The sequence below is a fragment of the Nerophis ophidion genome, linkage group LG23 (assembly GCF_033978795.1).
Source record: "Nerophis ophidion isolate RoL-2023_Sa linkage group LG23, RoL_Noph_v1.0, whole genome shotgun sequence".
In the NCBI taxonomy this organism is placed as follows: domain Eukaryota; kingdom Metazoa; phylum Chordata; class Actinopteri; order Syngnathiformes; family Syngnathidae; genus Nerophis; species Nerophis ophidion.
Genome location: NC_084633.1, coordinates 7,619,641 through 7,640,576, shown reverse-complemented (window position 1 = coordinate 7,640,576; position 20,936 = coordinate 7,619,641). Strand labels below are relative to the sequence as shown.

General features: G+C 39.9%; 1 protein-coding gene across 2 annotated transcripts; it reads left to right on the top strand.

The window, feature by feature from the left end:
• The first annotated feature begins 3,156 nt into the window (after positions 1-3,156).
• LOC133541243 (LITAF domain-containing protein-like) lies at positions 3,157-20,165 on the top strand. 2 transcript variants are annotated; one of them, XM_061884509.1, is made up of 5 exons: positions 3,158-3,317; positions 14,510-14,659; positions 14,802-14,816; positions 19,155-19,299; positions 19,749-20,165. In XM_061884509.1, exons 2-5 carry the CDS (start codon positions 14,527-14,529, stop codon positions 19,852-19,854), a joined length of 399 nt encoding a protein of 132 aa, XP_061740493.1. In that variant the 5' UTR covers positions 3,158-3,317; positions 14,510-14,526; the 3' UTR covers positions 19,855-20,165. The 2 variants fall into 2 exon arrangements, with proteins under 2 accessions (XP_061740494.1, XP_061740493.1); XM_061884510.1 differs by lacking the exon at positions 14,802-14,816 and having other exon boundaries at positions 3,157-3,317.
• The last annotated feature ends 771 nt before the right edge of the window (positions 20,166-20,936 follow it).

Genomic DNA, 20,936 nt, shown 5'->3' with positions numbered 1-20,936 from the left:
TCAATTGTAAGAAATTTAGGGATTTCAACATCTACGGTTCATAATATCATCAAAAGGGTCATAGTCTGGAGAAATCAATCCACGTAAGCGACATGGCCGGAAACCAACAATAAATGACCGTGACCTTCGATACGGCACTGTATCAAAAACCGACATCACTCTCTAAAGGATATCACCACATGGGCTCAGGAACACTTCAGAAAACCACTGTCACCTAATACAGTTGGTCGCTACATCTGTAAGTGCAAGTAAAAGCTCTACTATGCAAAGCAAAAGCCATTTATCAACAACATCCAGAAACGCCGCCAGCTTCTCTGGGCCTGAGATCATCTTAGATGGACTGAAGCACAGTGGAAAAGTGTTCTGTGGTCTGATCAGTCCACATTTCAAATTGTTTTTGGAAATATTCGACATCGTGTCATCTGGACCAGTGGTCCCCAACCTTTTTGTAGCTGCGGACCGGTCAACACTTCATAATTTGTCCCACATCCCGGCGGGGTGGGTGGGGATTCTCGCTTTCTTTTTTTTTTTCTTCTTTTTTTTTTGTCATGAAAAAGGGAGGTTTTATGGGTTGGTGCACTAATTGTAAGTGTATCTTGTGTTTTTATGTTGATTTAATTTAAAAAATAAATAAATAAAATAAAAAAAAATTCTGCGGCCCAGTACCAATCGAGCCGCGGCCCGGTGGTTGGGGACCACTGATCTGGACCAAAGGGGAAGCGAACCATCCAGACTGTTATCCACGCAAAGTTCAAAAGCCAGCATCTGTGATGGTATGGTGGCGCATCAGTGCCCAAGGCATGGGTAACTCACACATCTGTGAAGGCACCATTAATGCTGAAAGGTACATACAGGTTTTGGAACAACATATGCTGCCATCTAAGCGCCGTCTTTTTCATGGACGCCTCTGCTTATTTCAGCAAGACAATGCCAGGCCACATTCAGCACGTGTTACAACAGCGTGGCTTCTTTAAAAAAAAGAGTGTGGGTACTTTCTGTCACGCCTGTGGATTATGTTGTGTTTTTGTTATGTTTGGTCATGTTATGTTTTGCGTTTTTGGACCTTCAGTTCTGTCTTTACACTTCCTGGTTTGTTTTCGTCTCCATGCCAACCCATTAGTATCACCTGGTCTCCTAGTCACGTCCCTGTTCTCAGCCTCACACCTGTTTTTCACTAATGATCATAGCTGCTATTTAAGTCATTCTTTTTCTTGTCTTCGTCCTGGCATCTTCACACCCTACCATGTTGTTCCTACCGTCATGCCCTCGTTCACAGTTCCATGTCGTGTAAGTTTTTGTTTATAGTTCATAGTTAAATGCCTTTGTGCTAAGTCTTTTGTTTATGTCCATAGTTAATGCCATAGTGATAAATAAATAAATGGGTTGTACTTGTATAGCGCTTTTCTACCTTCAAGGTACTCAAAGCGCTTTGACACTACTTCCACATTTACCCATTCACACACACATTCACACACTGATGGAGGGAGCTGCCATGCAAGGCGCCAACCAGCACCCATCAGGAGCAAGGGTGAAGTGTCTTGCTCAGGACACAACGGACGTGACGAGGTTGGTACTAGGTGGGATTTGAACCAGGGCCCCTCGGGTTGCGCACGGCCACTCTACCACTGCGCCACGCAGTGTTTGTCCCAAGTGTTTGTTTCCATAGCCAAGTTTTGTACTTCCACTGTGAGCGCTTTTTGTTCGTCTTTTGTTAGTTATAGTGTTAAAATAAAAAGTTGTACTCACATTCACGTCCCGCTCGTGCTAACTTCCCTCTGCGTCGGAAAAAACGACTTTAATCCAAGTCACAGTTTGACATTTTCCTGGCCCGCCTGCAGTCCAGACCTGTCTCCCATCAAAAATGTGTGACACATTATGAAGCGTAAAATACGACAGCAGAGACCCCGGACTGTTGAACGACTGAAGCTCTACACAAAGTAAGAATGGGAAAGAATTCCACTTTCAAAGCTTCAACAATTAGTTTCCTCAGTTCCCAAACCTTTATTGAGTGTTGTTAAAAGAAAAGGTGATGTAACACAGTGGTAAACATGCCCTTTCCCAACTACTTTGGCATGTGTTGCAGCCATGAAATTCTAACTTAATTATTATGTGGAAAAAAAAACAAAGTTTATGAGTTTGAACATCAAATATCTTGTCTTTGTAGTGCATTCAATTGAATATGGGTTGAAAAGGATTAGCAAATCATTGTATTCCGTTTATATTTACATCTAACACAATTTCCCAACTCATATGGGACCGGGGTTTGTAATAAACTAAACTTTCCATCCAGCCATCCATTTTCTACCGCTTGTCTCTTTCGGGGACTTTGTCAGTGCAAATAGCAATGTTGTCCCTGGCTTATCCCACCAACATTGGCTGCAGAGTTGTAGAAGTGCTGAAAAAAGGAATAACTGATGGCTGAAATATAGATTTATTTATTTTGCTGTACACACATTTTTGTGTAATTTCACACTCTTATTGATGAAGTGGTGTTATATTTTTTTTTACCAGCAGGTGTCTCTAGTGTTCACCTACATGGCTCCATGGCTCATCACCTCAATTGTGGCCATAATGCAACAAATGCAGTATTATTCCCACATCTGCATTTATTCACTCTTATTTTCTTTCAGTTGCCTGAATTTCTTAATGATGCCGTCTTCTGTCCCCCCAGACTCAATGACGAGTGGTTTTGCAAATCCTAGGACCGCGTAACGTCACTGGTCAGTCACGGCCTGACTTGTCATGAGGCCTTTAGTCATGTGCTGCCAAATACTGGCATTTTTCCATGAGATGATGCATTTTTTTGTGTTAACGTTCCACCTGTTGCTTAAGGAGTGGGACTGACTTGTACTTTATAGAGCCCAATTAAAAAGTATCATAAGAGATGACAGTCCAGAGTACAAATGTGCAGACAAAAGCTTTATGCAAACTGAGATAGATATACAGTCAGGAAATTAATTATTGATTAGACAGTTGCACTTATATTTTAATTATTTATGTCATTGAGGTCGTTATGTTAGTCCTCTTTATATTTGCGTGGAGCTGACACTGAGGGAGCTTGTTCTCATTGCTTTTACATAGACGTTTAACTTGATTTATGTATGTCGTCATAGGTTGGGTGGGGCTGATAAGTGGAAACTGTGAGGGGAGGGGGAAGCTTTGCTGGCGAATGTTCTTGCAGATGTTGCATCTTCTACGTTTGGCTTATGGACACGTGAAGTCGTAGTTTTTGTAGTTCTAATTCAAACATTTTTTGCTAATATTTGTTCTCTCGCCTTTCAACCAGGCCAATCCAATAAAGAAGAAGACAGTGACAAGTAAGTAAATATGCTTTTTTAAAAAAAAAAAATACATTTTTTACACTCTTGAAACCAGCGTCCGCCACAGTGAACCTTGATTGTTTTTAGTGTATTTATTTTGTCAGAGAAACAATAGCCCTGTTATGCATAAGACAAACATCCACTGCCAAGGACGCTGGCTCTCAGGAGGAAAACCGGGTTTACCATTTATTTATTAAAGTTGGACAATGGAAGTTAATGAATAACTTAAAATGCGGAGCTTGTTATATATGTAATTCCTGGCAGGCAGGAGAGAGAAACCAGGAACCTCTTACCCATAAAAAGAAAGATGTCAACAGAAAATACAAGATGGTAGTACATTGTAAGAACATGCTATACACCAGTGGTTCTTAACCTTTTTTCAGTGAAAATGTATTTAATTCAAGTACCCCCTAATCCAGGGGTGTCAAACGTACGGCCTGCGGGCCAGATCAGGCTCCCAAACAGGTTTTATCCGGCCCGCCGGATGAACTTGCTAAGTATAAAAATGAGCCAGAATTTTTGAATGAAATAAACAGTTCTAAATATGTCGACTAGATGTCACAATATAAATTATTTGTATCTTTGTAGATTATGCTACAAAATAAACCACAATACGCTAGTGCACCACTCGAGGAAAATGAGCAAACTACATAAATAACATCCTGTAATTTGATTCTGATATTATTTTTTTATCTTGATAGACTAAAAATTAACACCAATGAGTTGACTGAAAGTATAAATAACGACAAATAAAGACAGAATACTATTGACTGCAAAATGTAAGTGTAAAAAAAAATAATTTGTACATTTTCAGATTGTGATTGTTCTATTTTTAACAAAGAAAACAATCTGTAGTCGTCTTTATTTTTAGGTTATTGTGCTGTGATTTTACCCCTCCAGGCCACTTACGAGTAGATTTTCCTCCATGTGGCCCCCGATCTAAAATGAGTTTGACAACCCTGCCCTAATCAGAGCAAAGCATTTTTGGTTTAAAAAAGAGATAAAGAAGTAAAATACAGCACTATGTCATCAGTTTCTGATTTATTAAATTATATAACAGTGCAAAATATTGCTCCTTTTGTAGTGGTCTTTCTTGAACTATTTGGAAAAAATAAAAATAACTAAAAACTTGTTGAAAAATAAACAAGTGCTTCAATTATAAATAAAGATTTCTACACACATAAGTAATCATCAACTTAAAGTGCCCTCTTTGGGGATTGTAATAGAGATCCATCTGGATTCATGAACTTAATTCTAACCATTTCTTCACAAAAAAACATCAATATTTATGGAGCATGTTCACAAAAAAATCTAGCTGTCAACACTAAATATTGCATTGTTGCATTTCTTTTCACAGTTTATGAACTTACATTCATATTTTGTTGAAGTATTATTCAATAGATATATTTATAAAGGATTTTTGAATTGTTGCTATTTTTAGAATATTTTTAAAAAATCTCACGTCCCCTTTGGCATACCTTCAAGTACCTCCAGGGGTACGCGTACCCCCAGAGCACCATATTATATTATGTATAGCACCACTGCTATACACAATATAATAAACAGTATTTTACATGCAGGATTTTAGATTTGTTATAAATGTGTTGAAGGTTGTTGAATTGATGGACCCTTAACTGATGAATACCTGTTGACTAAATGTTGTGCATCTATAAGGTATTACCCCATAGGTAATTAAATACTATTACGCATTAACTAGGCATTAGTCATCATTCAAAAAGCCTATTTCTAACATAATTATTCATTAGTATGCAGTTTATAAAAACGGTTAAAATGTTTTACTCACGAATGATTAGGAATGTAACCACAGACGGTAATAATGATAACGGCGATAAAGCTCCCGATGGTTAATATTACAGTTTCAAATTAAAATTGTCGAAAAAAAGTGATTAAATACTGCAAATTAATTAAATATCGAATTATGCTTGCTCACTAGCTTAGATCAGGCTTGGGCGATGATTCTATTTTATTGATAAACTTGAGGTTTTTTATTGCAGACGATTTGAAAAACGAAATTCAGTTTTTTTTCTTCCTGCTACGTTATTTGTTTTCTGTCCCCGGAAGTTTTTCCGTAGTTCCGCCGTCCGCCCGCCGAGTAGTTTCATTTGAGTGGCTTAGCAAACTGTAAAACATATTGATGGTCTTTTTTAGGGATGTCGGCAGGCCGATATTTTCGGCCGACAAATGCTTTAAATTGTGATATCGAAAATTATCAGTATCGGTCTAAAAATGATCAGCATTAGTTTCAAAAAGTAGAATTCATGACTTTTCAAAACGCTGCTGTGTACACGGAGGTAGGAAGAAGTACAGAGCGGCAATAAACCTTAAAGGCACTGCCTTTGCGTGCCGGCCCAATCATATAATATCTACGGCTTCTCACACACACACAAGTGAATGCAAAGCATACTTAATCAACAGCAATACAGGTCACACTGAGGGCGGCCGTATAAACAACTTTAACACTGTTACAAATATGCGCCACACTTTGAACCCACACCAAACAAGAATGACAAACACATTTTGGGAGAACATCCGCACCGTAACACAACATAAAAACAACAGAAGAAATACCCAGAACCCCTTGCAGCATTAACTCTTCCGGGACGCTACAATACACACCCCCTGCCCACCTCAACCTCCCTGAGAGAGCATGTCCCAAATTCCAAGCTGCTGTTTTGAGACATGTTAAAAAAAAAAAGAATACACTTTGTGACTTCAATAATAAATATGGCAGTGTCATGTTGGGATTTTGTTTCCCATAACTTGAGTTGATTTATTTTGGAAAACCTTGTTACGTTGTTTAATGCATCCAGCGGGGCATCATAACAAAATTAGGCATAACAATGTGTTAATTCCATGACTGTATATATCAGTATCGGTTGATATCGGAATCGGGTGTTGGACAATATCAAAATATCAGATATGGTCAAAAAAGACATTATCGGACATCTCTAGTCTTTTTAAGCTCGATAATCATTGATGGCAGATCAGCAAGGCGAACAAGTTGGCATCCATCCAATGTGATTATCTCCACTACCCTGAATAAAGGAAGTATGGGATTAAACTACTCACTTATTGTGAAGCTGTACGCTTAAAATCGCTGTGTTTGGCCCACGACCCATTGCGGCATTTTCGCTTAGGCCCTGTGAGGCAAAAAAGTTTGGGCACCCCTTCTCTATATTGAATAAGTATATTTGCAGCACCCCCCGTGCGACCCTTTAAAGGCCTACAGAAACCCACTACTACGGACCATGCAGTCTGATGGTTTATATATCAATGATGAAATATTAACATTGCAACACATGCCAATACGGTCGGTTTAGTTTACTAAATTGCAAATTAAAATTTCCCGCGGAGTTTATTGTTGAAAACGTCGCGGAATGATGACGTGTGTGCGTGACGTCACGGACTGTAAGGAAATATTAGCGCTGCACCACTCGCGGCTAAAAGTCGTCTGCTTCAACCGCATAATTACACAGTATTGTGGACATCTGTGTTGCTAAATCTTTTAGAAATGTTTTCAATTAATTATGGAGAAGTCAAAGTAGAAAGATGGAGTTGGGAAGCTTTAGCCTTTAACCACACAAACACACGGTGATTCCTTGTTTAAAATTCCCGGAGGTGAAACTTTACTATGGATTACAGCGGTCAAGCGAACATGGATCCCGACCAAATGTCATCCAGCAGTTTTCGGTGATAAAATGGTGGTAAAAAGTCGCCTCTTACCGGAGATCAGCTGAGCTTGCGCCGTCCATACAGCTGCCGTTGACTTCCCTCAGACACTGGTCTCATAACACCCGTGGACACACCCCTCCGACTATCAGGTACTATTAAACTCACTAAAACACTAGCAACACAATAGAAAGATAAGGGATTTACCAGAATTATCTTAGTAAATGTGTCTAAAAACATCTGAATCCGTCCCAATGCAATCGCCTTTTATTTTATTTTTTTTACCTGACTTTTTTTTTTTTTTCTAGTCCTTCGCTATTAATATCCTCAAACACGAATCTTTCATCGTCGCTCAAATTAATGGGGAAATTGTCGTTTTTTCGGTCCGAATAGCTCTTTATAAACAATGTGAATATGTGTGGAGCCCTGCAACTCGTGACGTCACGCGCACATACTCATTGTGAAAGCACCAACCAATCCTGGAAATTTACAGTTTCGATACATTGTTCCTCTTATTGCATCAAATCAGGAACAAGTACTATGCAAACCGGTATCCTAATCGAGGAAGCAATATGACACTTCAGGGGAACTTTCAATTCTCAATTGTGCTCAGTCCACTTAGCAATTTCTCAATAACATGAACTATAGAAGCCTCTCAGCATGGCAGTCATATTTAGAGCTCATATGTACGACATCCATGGTCCAGGATCCAGGGAGGTTCCCCACTTTACTTTATTGTATTGATTTAAATTATTGGATTAGTGGGTGTGGCACATGGCTCATGCTTTAAAAGCTGTGGTCATGTGCACTGATTTCTTACATACAGTGGTCAGACCGCTGCTCATTTTCTATTCTGTCTCAACATTAATTTATATTAAATCATGCAGGAAGTGCATAAACCACTCAAGCAAGCATTGCTCAACATAATGTTTGCAGAAGAGCCTCACCCTGGTTTTATAATATACAGCACTGAGATGACATCATTGCTTATCATTTTGACCTCACGTAATAAATAAGAGGTATGATTGAACAGCAAATACACAAGAAAGTGGGCTGTGTTACATTCAGGGTCTAGATATCTATCAATTACAAATCAATAGAATGTGTTTTTAAAAAAAATTCAGTCCAATAATTATTTATATATATATATATATATATATATATATATATATATATATATATATATATATATATACATATATATATATATACATATATATACATACATACATACAGTGGGGCAAAAAGTATTTTGTCAGCCGCCGATTGTGCAAGTTCTCCCACTTAAAATGATGACAGAGGTCTGTAATTTTCATTATAGGTACACTTTAACTGTGAAAGACAGAATGTGAAAAAAAAAATCCAGGAATTCACATTGTAGGAATTTTAAAGAATGTATTTTTAAATTATGGTGGAAAATAAGTATTTGGTCAACCATTCAAAGCTCTCACTGATGGAAGGAGGTTTTGGCTCAAAATCTCACGATGCATGGCCCCATTCATTCTTTCCTTAACACAGATCAATCGTCCTGTCCCCTTAGCAGAAAAACAGCCCCAAACCATGATAATTCCACCCCCATGCTTCAGAGTAGGTGTGGTGTTCTTGGGATGCAACTCAGTATTCTTCTTCCTCCAAACACAACGAGAAGAGTTTATACCAAAATGGATACATGGATGATACAGCAGAGGATTGGGAGAATGTCATGTGGTCAGATGAAACCAAAATAGAACTTTTTGGTATAAACTCAACTTGTCGTGTTTGGAGGAAGAAAAAATATATATATATATACAGGTTTTCTGTGGTTTATCTGCTCATTACCGGGGTAAAGTAGAATATACATTAGGTCTGGATTTGATCCCTACTCACCTTTTTCGCAGGTTTCCCTGCTCTTCAGGGGATTTTATTGAATTAAAAAAAAAAAACTTTATCGCGGTTGTTACATATATATGTAGGGCACATTACATTGGGATGGCGTGGCATGGTTGGGAGAGTGGCCGTGCTAGCAACCTGAGGTATGTGTATGTATGTATGTATGTATGTATGTGTGTATGTATGTGTAAAAATATTTGTATATGTACGTATGTATAAATATATATATTTGTGTATATATATATATATATATGTGTGTATATATGTGTGTATATATATGTATATATATATATATATATATATATTTATATATTTATATATATAACATTTTTTGTATACATGTACATATATCTAGCAGGCACAAAACATTGATGCAAAATTGATGTCCCGTCTAACTGGCTGTGAAAAGACAAAGGACGTAATCAACGTTGTATCAATGTCTTGATACAACGTTGATTTTATATATATATATATATATATATATATATATATATATATATATGTATATATATATATATATATATATGTGTGTGTATATATATGTACATATGTATATGGTTGTACGGTTCACCAGTATTGAATCATATTCGGTACTATACAGCCTCCCGCGCCGTCGTCACTTTGTGTCATTACAAGCAGAGGAGCATGTTCGGAAGCACACAATCACAGAGTACTTACAAACAGACACATTTCATCTCTGTGTGTAGACAGAAAAGGGAGAACGGACGCATTTTGGCTTAAAAAGTAATGATAAAGGTGCATTTGTAACACTGAAACGCCCTTAGGAAAAGGTGCTTTAAGACATGGTTAGCTAGCTAGCGGCTAACGTCCGTCGGCAGTGTTTTAGCTACTTCTAAATCACTAATACTCGTCTCAATGGCGACAAATAAAGTGAGTTTCTTAAACGTATAATCCCTGCAGGACGAGGAATGGCTAAACATGCTTCACGACACACCGTAGCGAACCGGCGTCAAAATGTAAACAAAGGCCATGGGGGGGATCTACACCTAACATTTTCTGTAATGATACCACGCACAGTAGCGTATCTAGTCAATAATACTATGACTATGTCAATATTTTTTGGCATCACATCTTTTTTTGTTTTTAAAAAAAATGTACATTATGTTTATAAACTCAGGAAATACATCCTAGGACCCATGAAGACTTTGAATATGACCAATGTATGACTCTGTAACTACTTGGTATTGGACTGACACCTAAATTTGTGGTACTATCCAAAACTAATGTAAAGCATCCAACCGACAGGCAAATCAGATATTTTTACATTTTAACAGAAGTGTAGATAGAACATGTTAAAAGAGAAAGTAAGCAGATATTAACAGTAAATGAAGAAGTAGATTAATAATAATTGTATCCACCACCTGTCCTTAATAATGTTGACAACATAATAGAATGATAAATGACACAATATGTTACTGCATACTGTATGTCAGCAGACTAAATTAGGAACCTTTCTTTGCTTATTTACTACTAAAAGACAAATTGTCTTCTATGTTCACCATTTTATTTAAAGGGGAACATTATCACCGGACCTACGTATGTAAGCGTCAATATATACCTTGATGTTGCAGAAAAAAGACCATATGTTTTTTTAACCGATTTCCGAACTCTAAAAGGGTAAATTTGGCGATTGGAACGCCTTTCAATTGTTCACTGTCGGAGCGATGACCTTTCACCCGTGACGTTACAATGGGAAGCAATCCTCCATTTTCTCAAACACATTACATACACCAAGTCAAATCAGCTCTGTTATTTTCCGTTTTTTTGATTGTTTTCCGTACCTTGGAGACATCATGCCTCGTCGGTGTGTTGTCGGAGGGTGTAACAACATGAACAGAGACGGATTCAAGTTGTGTTACGTGGAGTGTGCATCGATTAGCACGGCATGCTAATCTACGCTAACATGCTATTTAGGCTAGCTGTATGTACATATTGCATCGTTATGCCTCATTTGTAGCTATATTTGCATCCAGCCTTTCCCTCCACCCACATTTAATGCCGAACAAACACTTACCAGTCGACAGATTCAAGTTGCACCAGTGTCAAAAGATGCGAAAGTCCCTCGTTTGTTCTGCACATTTTACCGACGATAGTGATGCTACGACAGAGATGTGTGGATATCCTGTGACACTCAAAGCAGATGCATTTCCAACGATGAAGTCAACAAAATCACAAAGGTGACTTTTGTTGATATTAATGACTTATGTGCTAATCAGAAATATTTGGTCACGGCATGACTGCCAGCTAATCGATGCTAACATGCTATTTAGGCTAGCTGTATGTACATTTGTAGCTATATTTGGATCCAGCCTTTCCCTCCACCCACATTTAATACCAAACAAACACTTACCAATCGACGGATTTAAGTTGCTCCAGTGGTCAAAAGATGCAATCGTTGGTTAGAAGGCGATCGCTGAATAGCTTCAATAGCTATTCGGTCAATACTTTCAGTTTCTTCTTCAGTTTCGTTTTCGCTATCTGCCTCCACACTACAACCATCCGTTTCAATACATGCGTAATCTGTTGAAGCGCTTAAGCCGCTGAAATCCGAGTCTGAATCTGAGCTAATGTCGCTATATCTTTCTGTTCTATCCGCCATGTTTGTTTGTATTGGCGTCACGCAGTGACGTCACAGGAAAATGGACGGGTGGACTTACAGATAGCGAAAATCAGGCACTTAAAAGCCTTTTTTCGGGTTATTCCATGATGGGTAAAATTTTGAAAAAAACTTCGAAAAATAAAATCAGCCACTGGGAACTGATTTTTATTGGTTTTAACCCTTCTGAAATTGTGATAATGTTCCCCTTTAAGGACAAACTTGCAATAAGAAACATATGTTTAATGTACCCTAAGATTTTTTGTCAAAAATCTTTATTTTTATGACTATTTACATTGTAGATTGTCACTGAAGGCATCACAACTATGATTCATGGGAAATGAATCATAGTTGGGAACAGCCAGGCATCTTATGAGTCATACAGGTAGGACATAAAGTACATTACAACAGTACTTTCTGTTCTAAAACAGGCAGGGTTTTCTTAAGAAAACTAACATGTGGCGCTAAATGACTAAGCCTAGAGTAAGAGTAAGAGCTTTTCTTCCCGTCACTCACACACATACCAGTTGCTCACAGTAAAATATTGTATCGTTTCAGCCTTTCAGCCACACGGGGTCGAAACGATAGTTTTTGAGAACGGGTTCCAGAATGGGAAAGTCTGATAACGGCGCCTTTTCGTTATTGTGCGGACAAGCAAACCGCTACTTGATGATAACCATGATATCGCTGTTCCGTCATGCAACGATACAAAAGACAAGACCGCACACGACAGCAGCTAACAATGGTGGACAACAAGGATAGGATAAGATAGGATCGGTCTTTATTGTCATTGCACAAGTACAACGATACAAAAGACAAGACCGCACACGACAGCAGCTAACAATGGTGGACAACAAAACTGTGTTCGTGCTGCAGTTACTGCTATTAGCACTTTAGCGACAAAAACCTCAACAACCTCTATCAACTCGATGGCGGAGGCGGGGATCTAACTTAGAATCCTCAAGTTGCTGGCACGGCCACTCTACCAACCGAGCTACACACCCCTGTAGCGGTATAGCTCGATCTTTGTGCTTTTAACAGTCATAAGTAACCTCTTATGAAACATAGCACGTTTTATTCTAAAAATCAATCAGATTTGTTTTGTTTAATTGTCATACTTTCTGTCTGTGTGGAATTGATGCAGCTTTGCTGCCACATTGGCTATAAATAGAAGCAAGAAATTGTAGGACAAGTTAGCACACCAATGGAGTTATCGTATATTTAAATATAAGTATGTACAATAGCGGTGGAAAAATAATGATTCACATCTGAATCGCAATTTTTATTTATTCAGATTCTAAATTGGTTTATGAATTTCAAAAATCTCTCTCGCTCACTCTCTCTTTCTCTGTATATATGTATGTATTTATATATATTTTTAGGCCATTTCTACGCCAACTCGCCACAAGGTTACATCATTCGTACAGAGGCCAAGAGGAGCTTTTGTAACCTTTTTTCGAACAGTTTTTATTATCATTTTCACACCAAAATGCATAATAAAGAAAGAAAAAAACATATATAAGTCGCATTGGAGTATAAGTCACATTTTTGGGGGGAATTTATTTGATAAAACCCAACACCAAGAATAGACATTTGAAAGGCAATTTAAAATAAATAAAGAATAGTGAACAACAGGCTGAATAAGTGTACGTTATATGACGCATAAATAACCAATTGAGAAGGTGCCTGGTATGTTAACGTAACATATTATGATAAGAGTCGTTCAAATAACTATAACATATAGAACATGCTATACGTTTACCAAATAATCTGTCACTCCTAATCGCTTAATCCCATGAAATTTTATACATCTAGTCTCTTGCGTAGATTAGCTCAATTTAATTATTTTATATTTTATGGTAATGTGTTAATAATTTCACACATAAGTCGCTCCTGAGTATAAGTCGCCCTGGACAAAATATGAAAAAAACTGCGACTTATAGTCCGAAAAATACGTTAATTATCTAACCTCAATTAACCCAAAAATACCTTAAAATAAGTATATTCTCGCTAATAACAACTGTACTACTATACAAGTACATATTTTCTATTGTTTTATTGAAAAAAAAACAGCAATGGCCATTTGACTGTCATCTGTTTTTAAAATGAGACACAATTGTGTCAAAGTCATGATTTTTTTTTCATACTTGAAATAATCAATCAATGATTATTTATATAGCCCTAAATCATTAGTGTCTCAAAGGGCTGTACAAACCACAACACAAACCCCAACGACATCCTCTGTAGAGCCCACATAAGGGCAAGGAAGACTCACACCCAGTGGGACGTCGGTGACAATGATGACTATGAGGAACCTTGGAGAGGACCGCAATAAAGAAATAAGAAATCATTACTTTGAAAAAGTAGTTTTATACTTGTGAGTGTTGATGACAAAGCTTTGCAACAGTTGATATTCTAGTTTCAAACATGTTTTACTCAATATAGGTCATTAAATCTCAGCAACAAGCTGTAATATCTTACTTAATGAGATAACTACTCAGTGGCCTAGTGGTGTCCGCCCTGAGATCGGTAGGTTGTGAGTTCAAACCCCGGCCGAGTCATACCAAAGACTATAAAATAATGGGACCCATTTCCTCCCTGCTTGGCACTCAGCATCAAGGGTTGGAACTGGGGGTTAAATCACCATAAATGATTCCCGGGCGCGGCACCGATGCTGCCCACTGCTCCCCTCACTTCCCAGGGGGTGATCAAGGGTGATGGGTCAAATGCAGATGACAAATTTCACCACACCTAGTGTGTGTGTGACAATCATTGGTACTTTAACTTTAAATAAGGACCAAAACCCTTAAAACAAGTAAAAGACTTCAACAGAAGAATTATCTTATAAGACAGAAAATAAGCAAATATCACCCTTATTTTTTAAAATATCTAATCATGCTTAGATTACAGTTTTTGCAGTGTGCACACTGATTTTGAACCTCGTCCATTCTTGAAGCCTTTTATTTGTATTTTCTTATAATAATTACATAATGATATATTATCTCTCCTAAAGCCTAAAGCCTTCTCAAGATGGAAAAAGGAAATGTAGGATTTGATACAGCACCACCTTACCCCGGCCCACCTATGAGCTATGGTGCAGCGCCCCAGCCTGGGTTGTACCCTTCCCCTAATGCGGGACCCCCGAATGTCGCTTACCTCGGAGGTATGTAAATGCTGCCTGTTCAAAATGTGTATACTACCTGGAAAATCTAACTTGTATTGATTGTATTGTTTAGCCTGGAATATGAATTATGTGCTTTATCGCAAGTAATAAATTTTCTTGTGTTTGCCTTCCATCTGCACAGCTCCGACTTCCACAGGTGAGTTTCACAAACAAATCATTGAGCGCACATAAAGATCTGATATTTCGGTTCCCCTTTGTGCAATGCAAAGTACTGCACTGCATTCACACAGCATGAAGAAGCGAACCGCGTGGCCTGTGTGCGTCACAAAGCACCTTTGTTTGTCGTGCTAATGGCAGTTTGGAGCGTTGTTGTCAGATTAAAATTCCTCTGATGGTGTAGTACAGGGGTCGGCAACCTTTACCACTCAAAGAGCCATTTTGACCTGTTACACAAAATAAAGAAAAAAAATGGGAGCCACAAAACTCTTTTGATATTTAAAATGAAATAACACTGCATACAACGTTTTTTTTTGCTTTGTGCAATGTATAAATCAGGGGTCTCAGACATTTATATGAATGCCGTTTGGCAACATCACACTTGCCAACCCTCCTGAATTTTCCGAGGGACTCCTGTATGTCAGAACAACTATTCTCTCGGATGTCTGCTGAGTTTCACCCAAACATCAAAATAAGGGCGTGTTGTGATGGCGTTGCATTTAGCACACTCTACAGCCTCAGCAAACAGCTCGCCAACCCAATCACATGTTGTATGTTGCTAATGTACACATACACAAGCGTCTGCAAGGCATACTTGTTCAACAGCCATACAGGTCACACTGAGGGTGCCCATATAAACAACTTTAACACTCTTACTAATATGCCCCACACTGTGAACCCACACCAAATAAGAATGACAAACACATTTTGGGAGAACATGTTGCGTTTTGGACCCATATTGATGCGCGAAGTGTCACCCCGGATGCTACAGGACTTCGGACAGGCAGGATAGTAGGTAAGAACTGATTTTAATATATAAATGACCGAAAGAACACTTGTACAAAAGGCAAAGAAAAGCGTGCCAATGCACGGAAAGCTAAATGCTAAAGTTTAGCAAGAGTAGAGTCCAGAGTCCAAGGGTCCCCTGTGGGCGGGGCATGTGCGGGAGCCGGCTGGGAAGCTAAGCTAGGACTTAGCAGAGTAAATACAAAGAGTATTACCAAACGCAACTGTTGCATAGAGCAAACAAAAGATCCAGAAAGAACTCAGGTAGCAGGCGGACTTAAATACTAACACAACAATCAAGACCAGGTGTGCGTCAGAAAGTAAGTGCAGTAAGTGCAAATGAAGTAGCCATGATGACAAATACAAACAAGGAAGTGCTCAAACAAAGGGATCGGCAGAGTACAGAAATAAACAAAACACAAAAAGGGATTCAAACATGGACACAAAATGTGATCCGGAACCGGATCACAACATAACATCCGCACTGTAACACAACATAAACACAACTGAACAAATACCCAGACTTCCATGCATCCCTAACTCTTCCGGGCTACATTATACACGCCCGCTACCACCAACGCCCCCAACCCCCTGAATATTACATTTTATTTATAAATAGGTAAGGCAGGCTAAAACATTGTCATGCAGAGATATGAATGCCATTACCTTGCACTACTGTGCAGAAGGCAGTACCGTATTTTTCGGAGTATAAGTCGCTCCGGAGAATACGTCGCACCTGCTGAAAATGCATAATAAAGAAGGAAAAAAACATATATGAGTCGCAATTTTTGGGGAAATGTATTTGATAAAACCCAACACCAAGAATAGACATTTGAAAGGCAATTTAAAATAAATGAAGAATAGTGAACAGGCTGAATAAGTGTACGTTATATGACGCATAAATAACCAACTGAGAAGGTGCCTGGTATGTTAATGTAACATATTATGGTAAGAGTCATTCAAATAACTATAACATATAGAACATGCTCTACGTTTATCAAACAATCTGTCACTCTTAATCGCTAAATCCCATGAAATCTTTTACATCTAGTCTCTTACATGAATGAGCTAAATAATATTATTTGATATTTTATGGTAATGTGTTAATAATTTCACACATAAGTCGCTCCTGAGTATAAGTCGCATGGTATTTACATAAGCACACTATATCCACTCATCACCCTGCAGGATACAACAATAAGTGTCATTCATGCCATTGCTGCTGCTCACTGCTCCCCTCACCTGCCAGGGGGTGATCAAGGGTGATGGGTCAAATGCAGAGAATAATTTTGCCACACCGAGTGTGTGTGTGTGTGTGTGTGTGTGTGTGTGTGTGTGTGTGTGTGTGTGTGTGTGTGTGTGAGACAATCATTGGTACTTTTAACTTATAAGGCAGGATATAGTGATCACACAAATAAAATATTGAAATGTAAAGATCATGTGGAATTACGAACAGTACAAATTTCGTACAAAGTGGGTAACAGATTATTGATAACACATTTTATTAAGACCGGTAAATGTATCATTGGTGCTTCACGGTGGAAGAGGGGTTAGTGCGTCTGCTTCACAATACGAAGGTCCTGAGTAGTCCTGAGTTCAATCCCGAGCTCGGAATCTTTCTGTGTGGAGTTTGCATCTTCTCCCTGTGACTGCGTGGGTTCCCTCCGGATACTCCGGCTTCCTCCCACTTCCAAAGACATTCACCTGGGGATAGGTTGATTGGCAACACTAAAATTGGCCCTAGTGTGTGAATGTGAGTGTGAATGTTGTCTATCTGTGTTGGCCCTGTGATGAGGATGCGAATTGTCCAGGGTGTACCCCGCCTTCCGCCCGATTGTAGCTGAGATAGGCACCAGCGCCTCCCGCGACCCCAAAGGGAATAAGCGGCAGAAAATGGATGGATGGAAATGTATCATTGTGTATAATAATACAATATAAAAAAAGCTATAGGACAAGGGACTCACCCGGGGGGGGCACTTTCCAGTACTCCCTCGAGTTTACCCAAAAAGGGTGGGTACTCTGATCTGCTGTTTGGTGCATAAGCACAAACAGCAGTCAGTACCTGTCCCCCCACCCGAAGGCGGAGGGAGGGTACCCTTTCGTCCACCGGTTTGAACTCCAACGTGCAGGCTTTGAGCCGGGGAGGCAACAAGAATTTCCACCCCAGCCCCTCTCGAGAGAAGTGATTCCAGAGCCCTTGCTGTGCGTCGAAGTGAGTCCGACTATATCCAGCCGGAACTTCTCGACTTCGCGCACTAGCTCAGGCTCCTTCCACCCCCAGTGAGGTGACGTTCCACGTCCCAAGAGCTAGCTTCTGTAGCCGAGGATCGGACCGTCAAGTTCCCTGCCTTCGGCTGCCGCCCAGCTCACATCACACCCAACCTATATGGCCCCTGCTATGGGTGGTGAGCCCATTGGAGGGGTGACCCACGTTGCCTCTTCGAGCTGTGCCCGGCCGGGCCCCATGGGAACAGGCCCGGCCCCCAGGCGCTCGCCATTGTGCCCCACCTGCGGGCCTGGCTCCAGAGGGGGGCTGTCACGCCAAATTTCTTCCCTCCTACAAAAACCTTCCCCCCGGAAGAAACTACTTGAAGGACCCCAATGAGGGTGGAAGGACCTTAAAGCAGCCCACACAGCTGCCTGTTTTAAAAGCATTATAATTGGCTGATTGTCATAGGTGAAAAATAACGGTGAGGAAAAAATATTAGCATTTCAGCATGCTAACTTTTCAAGCTATTTTTGTTTCGCTAATTTTGCAGCTGGGGTTAGTGCGTCTGCCTCACAATACAAAGGTCCTGCAGTCCCGGGTTCAATCCCAGGCTCTGGATCTTTCTGTGTGGAGTTTGCATGTTCTCCCCGTGAATGCGTGGGTTCCCTCCGTGTACTCCGGATCCCTCCCACTTCCAAAGACATGCACCTGGGGATAGGTTGATTGGCAACACTAAATTGGCCGTAGTGTGTGAATGTGAGTGTGAATGTTGTCTATCTGTGTTGGCCCTGCAATGAGGTGGCGACTTGTCCAGGGTGTACCCTGCCTTCCGCCCGATTGTAGCTGAGATAGGCGCCAGCGCCCCTCGCAACCCCAAAAGGGAATAAGCGGTAGAAAATGGATGGATGGAATAATTTTGCAGCTGTAACCCTTAACGGTGAGGAAAAAATATTAGCATTCCAGCATGCTAACCTTTCAAGCTATTTTTGCTTTGCTAATTTTGCGGCAGTATCCCTTAAGAGTCATAGAACTTGGTATTGTCACGCCCTCATTGGGGCCTTTCAGGCATTGGAGGGGCTGTCACGCCAAATTTCTTCCGGGGGGAAGGTTTTTGTACTAGGGAAGAAATTTGGCGTGACAGGGTTCCGGTGACCCCTGTCCGGGTGAGGGAAATCTGGGTCCATAATTTGTCGTCTTCATAAAGCTTTTCATATATATGTATGTATGTATGTATATAAATATATTATTATATTGTATGAACATATAAACCGTGGAAGAAAAAGACGTGTGTTTGTTTATATTTATCTTATTTCCCACTTTCAGTGACTCACGTGGTGGTAGTGCCATCGCTGCAGGAAACTCCAGGACAAGCGCAGTGTCCCCACTGCCAGCAGACGGTGGTCACCCAGATAGAACGCAAAGCAGGCCTGATGACCTGGGGCATCTGTGGAGGCCTCGCCCTCTTCGGGTAAGAACAATTTCAACAGATAAAAAAGGGTGTGGACATATGATGATTTACCTATTTCCTGACATACAAATATTGTTACAATTTTGGACAATCGTGTTGAACAAAGCTTAAAATCATAAGGTTAATGCGTTTGGCTGTGAACTTGCACGCAGTTTTTGAGTCCCCTGAACACAATATTTTTTTTTAAGAGTGTGGCGTACACACTTATGTGGGCATTTGCAATCTAAAGGTAACATCTCCGCCATCCAACAGCTTGCAGACATAAGCAGAAACTAGGTTATAAATGTGGCAGTGGAGCAAAATGTACGTACAATTAACAGAAAAGCATATCCATTGAGTATTATCTTAACCACAAGAAAGTGTGTTAAATGTAGAATCATCATAGGTTCCCTCTCAAGATTATGGAAAACTGAACATACCTTTTTGTTAATGTTTCCTCTTACCTTCAGGTGTTTTCTCTGCTGCTGTATACCATTCTGTGTGGACTCCTGCCAGGATGTGGAGCACCACTGTCCAAACTGCCATAACACCATCCATGTTTACAAGCGATGCTGATCGCACAGTTTTAAGCAGTGACTTTTTCACCATGTTCAAATGTTAACAGTGCTGAGACATTCTGTGAAGTGTGGCTGTGGCAATGGCAGATCGTATAAATACGCATTATAAATCAGCCAGTGGTAGTCGTGATTTAGTGCTAAAACGCAAACCAATTGGCATGTTTTTGTTTGAATCGTCCTTTAGGATTCAAAGAACGTTAAATGCAAAAACAACACATATGCTAAGCTTGCTTGCAAATATTTTTCCACATGTATTCAACTGTGTGTTGCAGAATTACAATTAAAAAAAAAAAGAACTTGTCAAGTTTATTATGTAGTGCAATGGTTCTCAAACTTTTTTTCCACCAAGTACCATCTAAAAAAACACTTAACCTCTACAAGTACCACCTTTTTGACCAACAATAGAATACAGTCACATAGTAGGCCTAAGTATTTATTGAAACAAGGTAGAGGCTTTTTTTAACAAGTATATTTCATATTTTTGGCCACTTTGACATTATACACAGATTGATCAGTAACACTGTGTTTGAATACAGGAAAATAAAACCATCCATCCATCCATTTTGTACCACTTGTCCCTTTTGGGGTAGCAGGGGGTGCTGGAGCCTACCTCAGCTGCATTCGGGCGGAAGCCTAGTACACCCTGGACAAGTCGCCATCTCATCACCTCATTGGGGGCGTTATAGCTCGGTTGGTAGAGCGGCCGTGCCAGCAACTTGAGGCTTGCAGGTTCAATCCCGCTTCCGCCATCCTAGTCACTGCCGTTGTGTCCTTGGGCAAGACACTTTACCCACCTGCTCCCAGTGCCACCCGCACTGGTTTAAATGTAAAAATTAGATATTGGGTTTCACTATGTAAAGACCTTTGAGTCACTAGAGAAAAAGCGCTATATGAATATAATTCACTTCACTTCACTCATCACAGGGCCAACACAGATAGACAGACAAGATTCACACTCACATTCACAAGCTAGGGTCAATTTTAGTGTTGCCAATCAACCTATCCCCAGGTGCATGTCTTTGGAAGTGGGAGGATGCCGGAGTACCCGGAGGGAACCCACACAGTCACGGGGAGAACATG

Coding starts and splice junctions, on each gene's coding strand:
- LOC133541243 (XM_061884509.1), top strand. CDS start 14,527: ATGGAAAAAGGAAATGTAGGATTTGATACAGCACCACCTTACCCCGGC. Junction 19,300..19,748: donor GGAGGCCTCGCCCTCTTCGG/GTAAGAACAATT, acceptor TCTTACCTTCAG/GTGTTTTCTCTGCTGCTGTA.